Source organism: Crocodylus siamensis, chromosome 1 (assembly GCF_052110815.1).
Source record: "Crocodylus siamensis isolate JL-2025a chromosome 1, ASM5211081v1, whole genome shotgun sequence".
NCBI lineage: Eukaryota > Metazoa > Chordata > Crocodylia > Crocodylidae > Crocodylus > Crocodylus siamensis.
In genome coordinates, this window is record NC_143395.1 from 228,777,913 (window position 1) to 228,793,010 (window position 15,098).

Genomic DNA, 15,098 nt, shown 5'->3' on the forward strand with positions numbered 1-15,098 from the left:
TTTTGTTAATATAATATACTATCCATAACAAGAATCTTTGAATTTTATTAGTTGTCATAGGAACATCTATCCACATTAAAATAAATGATGAAGTGCAATTCCTGGCAACTGCTTCTTGCATTTAAAATTTTTGCATTGAGGAGTTACTGCCACCCACATCTATGTTCATCCTTTTTTGGTACTTGTGTGAATTTTCTAATCTTACAAAATAAAATCCAGTTTTACTCATATTGATGAATTTTGCTAAAAAAGCTAGTTACTGGAGCGCTTGTATACTTTTTCAAGTCATTGTTACCTTGCCATAGCTAAAATATGAACAGCTTAGAATACTGGAGTAAAGGCTATTAATAAAATGGGGAATTCTAATGCCTGTTAACTAGAGCTGAACAAATAATTCATGACAAATAGCACATTTGGAGTATTGAATTTGTTCCCGTATTCCCAAATCATTCAAATGCAGAACACTACATATTCAGATGTATTCATTATTCAAAATCGTTTGTAAATTTCTTCATCAGATAAATTTTTGATGTAGATTATTTATGAAGAGTGTGTTGTAAATAGTCACCTTTCCCACTCTTACTGATTTCCGAAGTAAATAATGTGGTATAGTTCCTGCTTCCTTACTTAATAAATGATATAAGTTCCTGAGGGTCTCCGTTGTGTAGGCTTATCTACCAGCATGGATATCTGTAGCTGGACAGAATTCCACTGAAAATTAGTCCAGGTCCACTCTTACACATTTTCTGTCTACAGTTTCTTCTCTTATTAATCTCATTGCAGGACAGAGACTCAAAATGACACAGAAGTCAAGTTTTTTAAATAGGCCTCCAATTTGAAATTGACAAATATATGAGCTTTTCAGGAGTATAAATGCAAGTAAAGCAACCATTCAAGGGATGTGAAAGAAAGGCAGACTCCAAATGTAGTTGAATTGGTTCCTGCTTTTGAATCAGAATGAGTATTCAGTCATTGAGACATTCATACACTATCCATATCAAGTGATGGGTTAACTCTTCACTATTAAACGCTTCTTACTTAAATTGTGGACAAAGTTTCCTGCCCACATTTTTTTTGCCATACCAGATTACTTTCCAGTCTGGAGTAGGAGTTTTGTTGTGCCCATCTAGGTCTGGTTTAGGTATCTGCAAAGGACTGAAAGCCAGGAACCTCTTGAATTTTAGTGAAAGCTATGAAAAGATTCCCCTGTGGCCTTGGTCAAGTTGCTTAAACTCTCTGCATTGGTTTCCTGTTTGTCAAATGGGGATACCTCCCTTCCTCACAGAGGGTGTGTGTAGACGAAACGGGGGCCCCAAATTGAAGTGGTGGGTTTTAAAAAACACTGCTTTGATTTAGGGCCAATTAAACCCCCATGTTGTGTGCACACCCCACTGACTTTACCTGCCTCTCCAGCAGCAGGAAGGGGAGAGCGACCTGCTGGCAGGCAGATTGGCCCCTGGGCTGTGGGGGTTGGGGGGGCTGGTGCTTCCCTCTGCAGCAGTGGCTGCCCCCCCACCAGGCAGTACCTGCCCTCAGGCACCTGGTTTGGGTGGTCCTGGGGGGCACCACAGCTGCAGAGGGAAGCACCGGGACCCCACACAGCTCAGGCAGTCAGGCAGGCTCGGGGGGGGAAGCCCGATCAGGCTTGCCACTTTTCTTGGGGGGACTCCGGGGCTGCTGTCAGGCTGCCTGCAGGGCTTCCTGCAGAGCTGTGGAGCTGCACGGAGCCCAGTGCTTCACTCTGTGGCTGTAGGGGCACAACTCCTTTGAGGAGTTTTAGTTTGCTGCATCCCAAGTCATTTAAGGTGTGTTATGCTGCCCAATTTCCTACAGTGGCTGTAATTAATGTGTAATATGCTGCCAAGGTGTGCAGACACCGACACCATTAAAGCAGTGCAAAAGCATTTAGCCCACTTTAAAGTGTCATGCACACATGCACCTCGCTTCATCTACACATGGCCAGAGGTACTGTATGGATAGGTTAATGTTTGAGAGAGAAAATTGATCAGCATTATGATTATAATGAAAATATTAATAATCATTGTTGGCATAATGGGTACTACATACAGAGTGTTCACCACTGGATGGCAAGAAAAAGAAAAATTTTGAAATCCAATTTGTTTTTCATCATTTATACTCTTTGTTTACTTTCTGCATTTCATTCAGCTTGGAGATGAAAAGCGCTATGTAAGTTTGAAGTATTTTTCCTACTATAGAGTCCACATTCTTAATAGGTTTTAAAACTGTGTACCAAAAAGTCTTATAAATTACATGAAGAGAGACAAGTTTCCATACAGCAATCAAGTGTCCTGTATGCATCTACTGGATATTTTACAATTGTTCAGCTTATAAAAGCTTTCAGCTGATAAAAGCAGATGTGCATAAATGGTAACCATTCTAATCCCACAGTATCACATTGCTGTCAAATATCACTTCCCAAAAAATGCTACTGCTTTCTAAAGAATGCATGTGGGTTTTTTTCCTTTGGAATGAATATGGATTGATTTAGAACACACATCACATTGGTGGGGCACATGCAGCCCTGCCCTATACCCACAAATACACCCATTGCTAATCCTCTTGGAACTTCTTAATGCCATTCTACTAACGGAATAAGAGCCCATTAAGCAGAAGGCACTACTAGTTAACAGTTGCTGCTAATTATGTGATGTATGTAGTTTGTGCAGTTTGTGTAGGCAAAACTTCTGTTATAATAGGTCACTATGGGTTTGTGTTTCAGGATAAGCCCCTTTTAGCTGAGTGGCCTTCAGCAGATGAATCGACTATCAGCAATATCTTGCCACTTGATTTCACTGAACCAGATTTCACCCTTGAAGGTGAACAGTCTAATGGCAATGCAATATGGTTAAGGCCAGATAACTTGAACTCTGAGAATAACTTCAGTTCAACACCAAAAATTCCAATCATCTCTGAAGCTGACACTACTTCTTCCCCTGATGAGCTAGTTTTAGAGGAGACCAGCCAGATCTCACATTTGGTCACCCCATCAACATTAGATGGTGGATTTCCTGTAGACTATCATGAATTCCTTTCTATCCCTGCATCTTCAGATGATGGTAAGCTCACTTCGTTTGATTTATCAAAACCAAAGTTGAAATCCCAATGTTTCCCTGTGCTCACAGCAGCCAGTCCTCTCCAAAATAATTCTAGAAACTCTTATACCTTGAATACAAATTCTGTAGTCACCTTCTCCTTCAACATGTTTCTACTTCAAAGTGTGAGGAACACATTTGTAAATTGAATTGGTTATAGCAGCAAAAAACTAGTTGTTCCTGAATTTGTAGAGTTGCGTAGTATGGGAGTCAGCTGTTCTATTTCACAGAAAATGTTATCAAATAGGTTATTAGCTGGATTTAACTGTGGGAGAGATCAGCAAAATTGTTAACTTAGTCATGAACAGGCCCACAAGGTTTTTTGGGAAAAATGTGGAATGCTAATTCTTAGGTGGATAAGGGAAATAGAATTTGGTAAGGTGGAATTGCAGAAGCACCAGTTAATTTGGAACCTGGTTGGGTTTTTTAGGTCTTGAAGACATTGAAGAATCAGAAGGCTTTCTTTTTCCTTCAAGTCTGGCCCCTCACCTTGTGCCAAAGGAAATGCCAGCCACAGGCAGTTCTGTGGTTCCCGTAACTTCTGTACCAACTATGGCCTCTGTATCAGTGATAGAACCTAGTACTGAGGGAGGAAAGCAAGATGAGATCAAGCTTATTAATGTGGACTCCATATCCCATGACACCCTGGAGAGGGCTCCGTCCCATTTAGAAGTGAAACCTCTGCAACCTGATACGTATCTTGGAGGTAAAATGATATATGAGGATGGATCAGGTTCAGCTTTTGATGCTTCAGGACAAGGACAAGAGCCAGAATCAAACATTTGGCTATTGGATGCAGCAACACTAGAGCCAGTTTCTGATCCTCTTCCTGGTCTCTGGCTTGATGGTGATAATGAATCTCTGATAATGAGAGCTGAGGATCCTCCTGAAGAACTAATCATAGATTATATCATTAACTCAGTGGAGGAGTTACACAGTCATTCTACTGAAGATGAGGATGAAAGCATGACTGGTGCAAGGAAGGAATTCTTTGATGGCTCTGAAACAAAGACACCTACTTTTTCAGAGGCTACAACTCAGCAGGTGCCTCCATCAGGGACAGAAGAAGCGCTGGATGTGGAACTGTTCCTGCAAACATTTGAGGCTTCAGGCATGCATGATCATTCATTTACAGAGCCATCCCTTGCCGTGAAGCCTTCAGTAGACTATTCTTCTTTAGACATGCTTGATGAAGAGGCCTCTCTCCCACCGCAGGAAATAGATTTCTCTTTAGAAGATCATTTTGTTACCTCTACAGGGATATATAACTTGGAACATTCTGAGGACTCCAGTGAGGATCATCAAATCATTTATGAAGTAGGAGGAAACCAAAATGAGGATGGGGCAAAGTTGGAAGTAGTGTTCACAGTCAGCCATTCAGATACAGCTGTTCCAACAGGACAAGCAGACATAGGTTCTTCTCAGACTGGGCTCCCTGAGCCAGAAATAATTCAGACAGCTGCTCCTTCTATGGAAGCAATAGTCACTGACATTTCTGTAGAGGAGCAACAAACTCCAGAGCTACTATGGACAGTAGAGGAAGGTTCTGGATTAATTCCCCTGAAACCATTTGATACTGAGTTAGCTGACAATACTGAGAAGGCATCTGAGCATGAGTTTCTCGAATCGCAACAATCTGAAGCAGAAACTGCCGTTGAAATCTCAACCATAGTTCCTTATTTATTAGATGTAACTAATGACTCAGAGGCCTTCACTGGGCAGGCCAGTACCGACCATGATACTCAGGCCCCTATTAGCTTTGACACTGAAGTGAGCTTGTTTGCAGCAGTGACTGTAACAAAGAATCCTATTGATCTTCTCTCCGATTTCCCTACTGCACAGCCTACAGTACTTCAGCCTATGGCTAGCTCAGCAACAGAGGGAGAGGACATGACTACAAGAGTAGGGGACATTTCTGTGGAGCTGGATGATGTGGGCACAATATACTACACTCCTGTGGTCAACCAGGAGGAAAGCAGCATGACTAGCAGTCACATGGAGCTATCTACAAATGTTCATTCTACTGTAAGAGCCAGTGTCGCTTGGCCCACTCGTGAAAATCACATCAATACTGCCCCATCTTCACGAGCTCTAGTGGTGTTCTTTAGCCTACGGGTTACCAACATGATGTTTTCAGAGGACCTATTCAATAAAAATTCCCCTGAATATAAGGCACTGGAGCAACGGTTTTTAGAACTGGTAAGAGTAACTTTATAATAAACATCTGTTACTTTCAGCTGCTGTAAGCAATAAAAGTATTTTCCCTCTGTGTATGAAAAAGAGGAGAGACAGAGAGACTTTAACTCTGAAGTAATTACAGGAGTCAGGTTGTGAGTACCTCATTGGTGTTAATAGAGTTTACTTGTATCCTGAAGTTGGGGGAATTTGTTCTGAAAGTGTTAAGTTTGAATATTATTCTTTCAAATTTTGACATTTCATTTTATATGGACCAAATTTATTAAGCCAACAATAAGTCTCTCAAATATGGACTAGCACCAAGTCAGATGCTCAACAGATGCAAATTGGTGAAGTGTCAAAGACTCCACAGGACTCTTATGTTCACCTGTTTCCATTGTCCCCTCTTTGCTCTGTTAGTGGGTGAAGGGTAAAATATTTGGCACTGTAGAGTAATATAGCTACAGTGAAAAACACGCAAGTACTCAAAGTGACTTTTTGTGAAATCTGTTGCTGAGTGAATTATGTTCATCTCTTGAAAAGCCAATGGCTAATAGAGTTTTTTAGGTGCAACACGGTATTAGTCACCAGAGCCAAGTGTTTGAAGGGGAAGTCCAGTGAAAGGACAACACTTGTCATGTGTTTGATTGTCCAGGCCAAGATAGATCATTGCATCCTATGGATTACAATTCTGTCTTTTAGATTAGGAAGCTTGCTGTAAGTTACTCCATTTTTTGGAAATTATGTGAAGCTCTCAAGCTCCCTGCCAGTAGGTGCCTGAGCTTGGTAAATTCTTCTATTAGATTTGGAGAAAACAGCTGGTCTCTTTGGTATAAAAATGGGTCAGTTAGCTTGGATATGTAGTCAGACATAGTAGTTTTTCTGTCATTGTTTTTTCCCATTGTAGCTGGTTCCCTACCTCCAGTCAAATCTAACGGGCTTCCAGAATCTTGAAATCCTAAACTTCAGAAATGGTAGTATTGTGGTGAACAGCCGAATGAAGTTTGCAAAGCCTGTGCCTCGTAATGTCACCAATGCTGTATATATGATTCTGGAAGACTTCTGCAATACTGCTTATCAGACCATGAACCTGGCCATTGACAAGTACTCCCTGGATGTGGAATCAGGTAACGGAAATGAAGTGTGGGGTTTGGGGTTTTACAGCTAGCATCTGCCATATCAAATATGCTTGGGGTTAGAATCTGGACAAACCTGAGACTGCGTGACTGAGCAGTGTTTGTTGCTCTTCTTCGTCTGGGTTTTAGCAGATTTTTTTCCCAGTCATCCGTCCCCCCCCCTCCCCCCCCGGCCCCCGCCTGCATTGCTAAACACAATGATTAGCAAGGCCTCAGACAAAACTTTTGGGCCTCCTGGAAAAACACAGGCCATGTGTGATAATGACATCTACAGTAACATCCTATGCAACTCCTTTGATTTCACTGAGGGAAGTTTAGACCATAGAATTCAATCCTTATTTCTCCTGAACTGCCAGCTTTGCAGTTTCTTGTTCCTTCATTTGTTTGGATTCTTCCATGTAGCCTTTCTTGGGAAAGAAGATCCTCCTGCCAATAACTCATCCCAGGGCTTTTCTGTATTAGGAAAGTAGATGTTAGAAAATGACCATTGAGGTATCAAGGGAATGAGAACAACCTTAAGCACCCAACGTAGTTTGGATCTGTTGTTTTTATCATCCTGTCAGCTGTTCTTGGTTCACTGTAGTAGGAAGGTAGCTACTGCCATTCTTCATGGTCATGTTCTAATGAAATGCAGTTTCCAACTCTAGAGGGGCTTTGAGCTGGGCTCCTGCCTTGTGGCCATTCCACCGTGTGTGATTTAGTTCCCAAAGGAAGTACTACAGTTTATTTCTTTGCATATAGCTATCAGTAATTAGCTCTCTCATGCCTATGCTCTGGCATACATGGCCTGGTCTCAGTAAAAAATAAAAGTCCCACACTTTACACAGTCCTCCAAGTTAGGAAAATATTCAGTTATTTGTATTTCTCTTCCTCTAAATCCAGAACCTTTTGTGTGGAAATAAGGTCCCTAGGAAAAGGTGCCTTCCCATAACAAAGTGCTGCAATTGAGGAGTTAGCACTTGCCAACTTACCATAAAGCAGAAAGTGAGGAATTTTCCCTTGTGCTCAAAATAGGAAATTACTGTCCAACATGTTGGCACCTGGTGGCTACTGCATTGAAATACCTTGGCTCTAAAATAGAAGATGAAATTTGGATAGACCATTTTCAACATTGACTTGTATACTGTTCTTTTTAAACAGTCAGATCTATTTCATGGTACAAGTACCAGTGGGCTCTGTGGAGCCAGTAGGGTGTCAAAGTCAGTAGAGGTTCTTCCTCTTCCAGGTGTGTACACAATGCCTCCTGAATACCAGTCAGCCTCACTAAACTATACTCAGGCTAGAAGAACACCCTTCCACAGTGTTTGAAAGCAGCTATATTTTAAGTAAAAGGTAGTAGTGAGAAATGGGTGAAGTTCCAAGTAACAAAAAAATTATGAGGGGCCTTGCTGCATTGGATAGAAAATCAGAATGCAGTTTAGAAGGCCTGATTTCCATACTCAATTCCTCTACCGACTCACCATGGTTTCAGGCAGGTGTCTTGCTCCTATTTTATAGTTGGGAAACTGGAGCACAAGGCACAAAGAGATAAATGACACTATTGGCAGAATCCTTTGAGACTTAGGCAGAAGTGCTGGATTTAAGCCAAGTCTGATCACTAGGACATGATTAAAAACTCTTCCGTTAGTTTATGGTGTTAGATGGATAGGAAGTCTGATGTAGAGCACAGCAACTAACTGTAGAAACTGTGACCAGCTTATCTAATTCTGTGCCTGATTGTGTCCTCAGGAGACCAGGCTGATCCTTGCAAATTCCAGGCATGCAATGAGTTCTCTGAATGTTTAGTGAATCGCTGGACTGGGGAGGCAGAGTGTGTCTGCTTTCCTGGCTACTTAAGCATAGATGGATTACCCTGTAACAGCATCTGTGACCTGCAACCTGACTTTTGCCTCAATGATGGGAAGTGTGACATCAGCCCAGGACATGGAGCCATATGTCGGTATGTTATGAAAGCACAAACTTGTTGTTTCTCTATCCCAGCGTTGTCAGATTTCTAAGCGACTGGGGGTGAATGCCCCATGGGCCACACCATGGGGGCGAGCCATGGCCTCAGCCACACCCCAAGGCAACACACTGTGCAGACACCTGTGCCTACTGGGTCACTGGGCCCCAGGCTTGCCCTCAGCTCCCCACACTGCCCCACCCCCTGGGGCAAGGGCAGGGGCAGGGGCAGAGGCAAGAAGTGAATCTAGAGGAGGGTGGAAGGAAGAACCTGGGGACTCTGGCTGCTGTAGTAGCTGAAGCAGTGGGAGTAGTGGTAGCCAAGCAGGAACCCAAGGCCCACAACATAACTCCTTGTGGGCTGCACGAAAGACGCAGGCTGCCGGCTCTGCTCCTATGCATGAGGTTGCATATAATAAGAGAGGTCCTTAATGATTAATCCACATGCATAAATTGTTTGGACATCCTACAACTGTAGTCAGTTCCAGTCCTGGTTTAGGGATTAAGAGCAAAACTTTGCTGTCCACAGGAGCTTTTCCACTGACATCAACGTAGCCAGAATTTCATCCTAAGGATGAGAGGCTCCTTTTGGGACCTTGCCACCCTCTCAGAGGATAGGGTTGCTCAGTTGGTAAGATGTTTGGTAGGAAAAAAGTTTTGCCCAGAAGGCAATAATGAAAGTCAATTCTTAGGTCAAGTCTAGTCCCTTACTCTTCAAGAGATATACATTCAAGAGACTGTATCCCATGCTGTGTTGTTAAACAGTATTTAATAGTTTGTGGTGTTAAACCAAAAAATGGACTGACTTTAGCCACAAAATTCAGATTTGTAAGGCAGAGCTATGCAACATGCTTACATGATGCTCCCAGCTGAGAAAAGATGGAATTGTATACCTCCTGATGGGAAAAGCATCTTGCACAAGTTATAAAAGATCACCACATATGTGGAACCTTTTACAGCTTTGGTTCAAGCTTTTATTAAGTGTTTGAAAAAACCTAATCTACTCTCCCAGGCAATGTACACAAGCACGATAACCTAACATCATTCTGCATGTAACTGGGAAGGTAAGCAAAGTTCACAGTGGGACAAAGGCAGGTTGCTATTATTCTAAATCAATGGACAGTTACTAGAGTTCTGCTGTCAGAAACTTCAGGACCTTTTGTGATTCACTTAGCTAACAAGTGTTTGTTTCAGTGGGATTATTCCTTATTTATACCACTGTGTGATAAGAGTCAGGCCCATTATAATTTTCTGTTTCTCAGACAAAATGCAAGAGTCCTGATGCATTCAGAAACATTTAATTTGCTTCTGGGAAATCACCATGTCAACATTTTAAAAAGTAAATATGCATACTAAAGCAGGGACTAGGTTGAAAAGTGGGAAAAGTTCAAGCAAAGATAAGTAAGCCATTATATACTAATTCTTGCTTGATTAAAGAGAAACATCATCTGTATTAAGTATTGAGTTTCCAGCAATGAAGGTTGAGACTTTTCCTATGTCATACTTAAGATACAATAGTTTACAGCAAAAAGTTTAAAATTACTAATTAAAATTACTTTAAAAATGATGAAGGACTTATTGTCAAATGTAGACTTTAAATAATTTTTTGGATTCTAGATTTAATAAGAACAGGCAAATATCTATAAACAAATGTATATATGGTTCTGTCAAATAGTGGCTGATGTTTTAAAAATCTGCACAGAAGTCTTTACGTGTGTTAGCTGGTATATACACTAAAAGGTAAAATTCTTGATTCATCTTAACATGCATCAGCAAGAGGGAGTAAAGTGCTGAAGAGTAAAAACATTTACAGTGTTCAAATGTTCATTTTTAGCTTTCCTTTGTTTTCTTGCTTGTGATTACAGATGTCGTGTGGGAGAGAACTGGTGGTACCGGGGAGAGCATTGTGAAGAGTTTGTCTCAGAGCCCCTGGTTGTAGGTATTGCAATTGCTTCAGTGGCTGGATTCCTTCTTGTGGCATCTGCTGTCATCTTCTTCTTAGCCAGGACCCTCCGAGAGCAATACACAAAAAATGACAGTGAAGACTCATTAGGGTAAGTGGCAAATATAACGTGAACCCCAAATTACAAATCAAACAAATTTATCAATTCCACTTTTCCCCTGGCCTTCTCAAGCTGAGGGATAAATCAAGCTCCAAGACTGGTTCCTGAACTATCCCAAGCACCTACTGCTGACCTAGGTTTTGGAGAGGACTCTGTAAAGGTACCTGATCTTTCCTGTTCCAATCCCACAGGGGACGTGACAGCCTCTCCTCCCTTGAAAATGCAGTCAAGTACAACCCCATGTACGAAAGTGACACTACTGGACAAAGCCAGTACTATCGCAGATACCCACAGGTGACATCCTACAGCTCTACCAGTGGAGACACATCCACGGATTACAGCAGTGAAGAGATAAGGCACATTTATGAAAACAGTGAGCTTACTAAGGAGGTGGGCAGCATTATCACTTTGCTTCTCATGGAGCTAAGTGGGGTGGTGGGGTGCATAGTTAGAGCACTTACAGATCCTGTGCAGATGTGGTCATTCCCTCAAGCCTCATGCTCCAAATGCACAGGCTCATGTTGTGGCTGCCCCGTTTGTAGCTATTTAGGATGGGGAGAAGAGCTTCCTGCATGGCTTCCTCCCATACACGTACACGGCAGAGTTGGATTTGGAAGGAGTTTGACAGGACTGAGACGCTGCATTTTAAAATAGTTTTTATAAGTTTTGGGAGACATCTGTTAACCAAAGCAAAGTGCTTGTAGTATTCTCCTAGAAGGCCACCTGTGTTTTCTGTTTTTCCTTGGAGGTAGCCATGCCATATACCCAGACTCTGCTGCAAGTGCCTACACAAGTTCTTAGATGTTCAGAGCTTAGTATAATTTTCTGCAAAGCTGTAGCACATTGGTCCATTTCCCCATTCATATGTTGGGAGGAACAGTCCCTGGGATACTGGTGTGGGGGAATCTATACCCATCCATTGAGTCAGTCATGAAGCCTTGAGCAAACCACTTAATTCCTTTTCTTCATCCGTGAAAGAAGGAAATAGTATTATAAGGAATTCTTTGAGCTGGGTTTTTCAGTAGCAAATCAATCATTTGTACAGCTAATGCTGCAAGTGTTGTAGAAAAGAAACTTGTTCCTATATTCTGAATTAGATTAAAGCCACATTTCTTTTGTCATTCATACTGGTAGTCATAGATCAAGAGTAATTTAATTTAACTTGAGTTAAACTGGTAAAAATCTGAAGCCAGGCCAAGTATATGGACATCCTATATATGTGCACTGTATTAGGAATGAAACATTTTGTCATGTTGATTTAAAGGACATTATGCCTAATCTTGGCTTTGACTGAACTGTGATATATTAATAAGCTTCATATACAGAACAGAAAAAATGTTAATTCTGAACTAGTGTTCTAAGTTTAAGAAAATAATTACTAAAATTCAGTTTTTACAACCTTTTTATACATTATGAAAAGGGTTCCCTATTCTAGTGGTCTATTCCTTGAGTAGGAAAGCATACTTGTCCACTGCAATTTCAAGAAAAAATCTTGTCCAACATTTCAAAATGTTTTTGTATTTTGAACCATGCATTTTTTCAGCTTCCTGCAATCTGACTGTGTGTCTTGTATTATAGGAAATTCAGGACAGAATACGGATTATTGAGCTTTATACCAAAGATCGGCAGTTTGCGGAGTTTGTTAGGCAACATCAAATGTAAGTGACATGTCTTCTCTGAATAATATTTTTGAAGCTTTCCACGTGACATTATTCTGTTCCCTGCAATGTTCCCCTTTCTAAAGCAAAACAGCCCCTTCAAGCAGTATGGAGATTTGAGAATCAATTTACTCACTGCTTTACAGGGCTTTGGGCAAGTGCCTACACATTTCTGCTCTAATTTCTCTGAAGTGAAGGTATAATACGCCACAGAACAGTTGAGTTTTCATCTTATTACCCTTGTGAAGGTCAGATTCCCATTGATTTCAATGGAGATCTTAGCTGAGTGAGAAAAACAAGATTGAAACCTCATTGGCTGTTTGATATGTTGAAAGTATAAACACTCCATGAAAAGATGTCTCTTTTAAATGTATCCCTAAACACTGGCCCTGAGATCTTATCCTTCTATGTTAGAAGCCACTTGTACTTGACAGTGAGAAGTGGATACTATGACTTCCTCATAATAAGCGTGGCCAGCTCTGCGCTGTGCTCAAAGAGCTAGGTACCTGTAACCTGGGAACACCCAAGGGTGTGCCCATCCTCAATTGGAAGGGATTGATGAGGTAGATGACAGTGCTGTGAGAGGGATACCTGTGATTAGAGCTTGGGTCCCTCTTTCCTCTATAGAGTCAGCTCCATGTCAATGCTCTTAAGTATTTACAGTTTATTAAATTACAATATACATACTGTCCTTATCCAATAAATACAGGTAAGTATCTACAGTAGGTATCACCCAACAAATAAAGGAAAACTTCTGGTGACAGCATTCAACAACACTAAGGTTGTACAGATATATATTTACAATATGGTAAGCCAGGAACCACTTCCTGGGAATGCTTGTCCTAATGGGCAACCCACCTTGGGGATGGCTTTCTTAACCCTATGCCCTAAAGAGGCCTGGTGCAACTGGTGAGTCCTCAGGATGCCCATGCAAGGAGGTGGGGTGGATACTCAGATGGGTGAACCAGGTAAGTTAGGGTCAACAGGTAGTTTACAGGGAACCCAGAGGAACCACTGGCAGAGTACAACTGGATAAAAATAGGATGGGTGGAGGGGATGGTGAAGGTGTGAGCAGGCAGCACCTATAAGTGCTGAACCAATGATGAACCAATTAGATGAAACTAAACCAATCCCATCACATATTGTACAACATATCCACAATCAGGATAAGTCTTATAAAATATAAGGTGCAGCTTTACACAATATAAGGCATATCTACCCCTGGATTCCAGTTAGCAAGGGATACCTCCCCTCCTACAGGTCTAGCTGGGAGGGAACTTTTCACCTGGGGCTTCCCTTATGGGTGGGGGAGGGGGGCGCACAGCTTATTTCAGGAATGTCTCCCATGTGGAACCTGATTCCACCAGCAAATCTCAGTCCTTTCTGAGGAGTCATTGACCAGGCCCCAGGGTCCTCTGCTCAGCCCCCTGGCACTGTCTGTCTTATGCTGAGACCTCTCCTCCTGGCCCTGTGCCCCATTTTGGGCACCAAGGGTTCTTCCAGCTCCCTGGGGAAGTCGAGCTGCTGCTGGCTGGGTTTACCCAGCCTTGCACCTGGGCCTTCCCTTTCCCAGGCCCTGCTCTAGGTTCCAGACTCTTTTAGTTCCTTGGCTGGGCCACACTGTGGGACTTCAGCTATCTAGCCTATGCTGCGGCTAACCTGAGCAACTTCGAGCTGCTCCCAGAGCTGGCTCTTTGTGTGCTGGTCTGCACACCAGGTGGGGCCCGAGCAGCTTCGAGCTGCTTCCAGGGCTGGCTGTCTGTGTGCTGGTCTGCACATTGCTCCATCCAATCCCCTGCTGGGGATGCAAGCTTGAGTTGCCTTGACGTGGCTCCCAGAGCCTGAGTCCCATGCACCAATCTACACACCTCTAGGGCAAAGGGATCCTGGTGGAGGCCCTCTTTGGGCTTTTTCCTCTCCAATGTCCCTTGCCACATGCCCTTGTGTGGCTCACACTGCTCCTTTTATACCTTCAGCCCCTGAAGTCCAGTGGATCTGCAACTTATAGGTCTGAACTCAGTCTGGGAGCTCCTTGCCCCTTCCTGTCAGGAAAGGGCGGCACCAACTCCTCCCCATTCTCCCCCAATTGGTGGATGGGCTCCACCAATTGGAATTGCGAATTCTTGAGCCCAGGACATGCTGGGGCTTGAGCAGGTAAGCCCGCCACATACAAATATTTAAAATGCACGAGGTGGAATTGATGTAAGTTACATGGTTTTCATCATTTAGACTGGTAGCAAACAGTACACAAATTTGCCCTTTGGTGGAGGGGAAAGGGGGTGCAAACCATAGATCAAGTTCTCCCATTTTTAAACCAGTCTGTGTGCACCAAACTTCTGTTTTGTTACAAGTATAGACCAGTTTCTGATCACTTATACCATTAAAGGTGTAATGTCTGTGCCTAGCCAAGGTGCCATCCAGGCGATATTCAGCAGTCAAATACAACTTTGTCTGTTCCAAGGGTATTGAAATGAGAATATTCTCATGGATATACCCAAGAATATGTGTATAATATAATAGGCTAATGATTACTATAGGTGGATATCTGGGGCAATTACTATAGTGTACTGAATGAGAAATAGTCTTTAACAAGCAATACTCATTTTCTGAGGAAAGAAATTCAGTGGAGAAACTCACTAGGGATCATAATGTGTCCAGAAAAAGCAGCCATCAGATTATTCATGGAAATGGACCACCTTTAACATCTAAACAGCCTGATTTTTCAGCATTGGCTTGAGATGTTAGGCTAGGGTTGGGCAAAATACGGCCCATGGGTCAGATCCAGTCTGCCAGGCCATTCTGTCAGGCCCACTGGATCCCTAAAAATTTTAGAAAATTATTTTTTATCTTCCCCTGGCTGTCTGTCAAAGATGACAGGCAGCCAGCAGCAGCAGGGCCCAGGGGAGCAGGTGGCAGGACCCACCGGCTGAGCAGCAAGGCCGGCCCAGCTCCATCCTGCCCCCAGCCCCCAACTGGAAGCCTCTGAAGCTTCTGGCCTTGCACCCCTGGAGC

General features: G+C 42.6%; 1 protein-coding gene and 1 long non-coding RNA gene across 2 annotated transcripts in view; one reads left to right on the forward strand and one right to left on the reverse strand.

Annotated features, from left to right (window-relative positions):
• Positions 1-12,090, forward strand: part of IMPG2 (interphotoreceptor matrix proteoglycan 2) — a 78,180-nt gene extending 66,090 nt beyond the window's left edge. Inside the window, exons 12-18 of the mRNA XM_090031610.1 lie at positions 2,741-3,077; positions 3,544-5,312; positions 6,196-6,415; positions 8,153-8,363; positions 10,231-10,419; positions 10,620-10,818; positions 12,007-12,090. Of these exons, the coding sequence (XP_089887736.1) occupies positions 2,741-3,077; positions 3,544-5,312; positions 6,196-6,415; positions 8,153-8,363; positions 10,231-10,419; positions 10,620-10,818; positions 12,007-12,090 (3,009 nt within the window). The remainder of the gene's footprint in view (positions 1-2,740; positions 3,078-3,543; positions 5,313-6,195; positions 6,416-8,152; positions 8,364-10,230; positions 10,420-10,619; positions 10,819-12,006) is intronic.
• LOC149874244 (uncharacterized) overlaps positions 10,249-15,098 on the reverse strand; it is a 47,912-nt gene continuing 43,062 nt past the window's right edge. The window contains exons 2-3 of the long non-coding RNA XR_016439910.1: positions 10,890-11,066; positions 10,249-10,375 (exon numbers count right to left, since the gene is read on the reverse strand). This is a non-coding gene — a long non-coding RNA (uncharacterized LOC149874244). The remainder of the gene's footprint in view (positions 10,376-10,889; positions 11,067-15,098) is intronic.